The 1,864-nt window shown below is 41.7% G+C and overlaps 1 protein-coding gene across 1 annotated transcript in view; it reads left to right on the top strand.

Moving 5' to 3' along the window:
• PM20D2 (peptidase M20 domain containing 2) overlaps nt 1-1,692 on the top strand; it is an 18,784-nt gene extending 17,092 nt beyond the window's left edge. Inside the window, exons 6-7 of the mRNA XM_032275274.1 lie at nt 862-969; nt 1,189-1,692. Coding sequence (XP_032131165.1) covers nt 862-969; nt 1,189-1,343 — 263 coding nt within the window. The 3' untranslated portion in view covers nt 1,344-1,692. The remainder of the gene's footprint in view (nt 1-861; nt 970-1,188) is intronic.
• Nucleotides 1,693-1,864: the final 172 nt, after the last annotated feature.

The raw sequence follows: 1,864 nt of genomic DNA, 5'->3' as shown, positions 1-1,864 counted from the left end.
TTTGAGACGGAGTTTCGCTCTTGTTACCCAGGCTGGAGTGCAATGGCACGATCTCGGCTCACCGCAACCTCCGCCTCCCGGGTTCAGGCAATTCTCCTGCCTCAGCCTCCTGAGTCGCTGGGATTACAGGCATGTACTACCATGCCCAGCTGATTTTTTTTTTTTTTTTTTTTTTTTGTATTTTTAGTAGAGACGGGGTTTCACCATGTTGACCAGGATGGTCTCGATCTCTTGACCTCGTGATCCACCCGCCTCGGCCTCCCACAGTGCTGGGATTACATAGATATAAGTTTGATCTACCTTGAAGACATCCAAGACATCCAGGCTGGCAACCGGATGTCTGAGCATGGAACTTAGAAGAGACTGGGAATAGATTTGAGTTGGTGGTGATTTGAAGCAATACATACGGACAAAATCTTGAGAAAGAATATGTAGTGAGAAGAGAAAAGGGCCTGACATGGAGGCTCCCATAACTAATATTTCATCGTAGAGAGGGATATGTCCCCAAGAGAGACAGAAGAAGGGGCCATCAGAGAGGCAGAAGGGAAGCTATGCAAGTGCTATGTCACAGAAAAGAAGAAAGGGAGTTGGTGGCAGTATGGAGTGCTGCTGAGAGGGCTAGTAAACGCCGTGAGACCGGGCCAGGGCAGGTTTGCATGACCTTCATGAGAGATGTGACTGATGCAGGTGAGTGGGTGGCAGGCTCAGTGGAAGGTGAGCTCATGAAAGCACAAGCATGTGGACAACTCTCTAAGAAGCTCGCTTCTCTGCGTCTCTTCTAACAGGAACTATGACTTCATAACTCAAGAATACTTAACCACATATGCTTACATATACTTTTCTTATTTTGTGTGTTCCAAGGATCCACAGATTTTGGAAATGTTACTTTTGTGGTTCCTGGAATTCATCCATATTTTTACATTGGATCTAATGCCTTGAATCATACTGAACAGTACACTGAAGCTGCTGGTAAGTGTTGCTGGATGTGACCATTTTGGCACGCACGCTCTTCTCCTGGTAGTAGCTGCCTTTCTGTTTAACCAATTATTTCACTACATATCATCACCTCAGTAAATACTGTACTGTGCTGGGCAGTTGGAGAGCCAGTTTAGATATGGTGAGCTGACCTGAGAAATTAATGAAAAGTTTAAATAAGTAAGGAGATATTTTATTTTCTCTACCCTCTAGGGTCACAGGAAGCTCAGTTCTACACTTTGCGGACGGCCAAAGCTCTGGCAATGACGGCCCTGGATGTTATTTTTAAACCAGAGTTACTGGAAAGAATCAGAGAGGACTTTAAACTGAAACTTCAAGAAGAACAGTTTACAAATGCAGTAGAATAAAAGGAAGAGTTAGGGGCCGCTTATGAATCAAGAAGACGTGATGATTTTTTTCTTTTATTCTCTTTTAATGAAGGCATGCTTGTTTTTTAATCTTAAAGGAATCAAATTCTTCTTACCTGATAAGTGAGACAGGGTGTGGAGAAAACATCTTACCTCATATGTAAAGTGAAAGTTTTTGCAAATCTGTGCTTGATGGATTATGATATTGCGGGAGCTGGTAGGTGATGCCATTCTTTCTTGCCTTTCCCCCGCAACCACTCTTCACAGTAGTGATACCATCTTAAACAACCTGGATGATACATGGCATCATTTTTATAAAATATTTTAATAAACCTTTTTATAAGCCTTACATGTTACGTGTATTTTTAAAAGTTTAAGAGATTTCAAGCCTTCTATTCAGAATTGACACCCATGAGAGTGTTTTGTGGTACAGGGTGGTAAACTTGTTCTCTGATTGTATATTATTCCTCTACCAGATTGTATATTTGAAGCCAGTGTCTTTTTTTTTTTTTTTTTTTTTT

Source organism: Sapajus apella, unplaced genomic scaffold, assembly GCF_009761245.1.
Source record: "Sapajus apella isolate SASKATOON/1434 unplaced genomic scaffold, GSC_monkey_1.0 scaffold6, whole genome shotgun sequence".
NCBI classification, from domain to species: domain Eukaryota; kingdom Metazoa; phylum Chordata; class Mammalia; order Primates; family Cebidae; genus Sapajus; species Sapajus apella.
The sequence above is the reverse complement of the archived record's forward strand: the minus strand, read 5'-3'. Positions and strand labels throughout refer to the sequence as shown.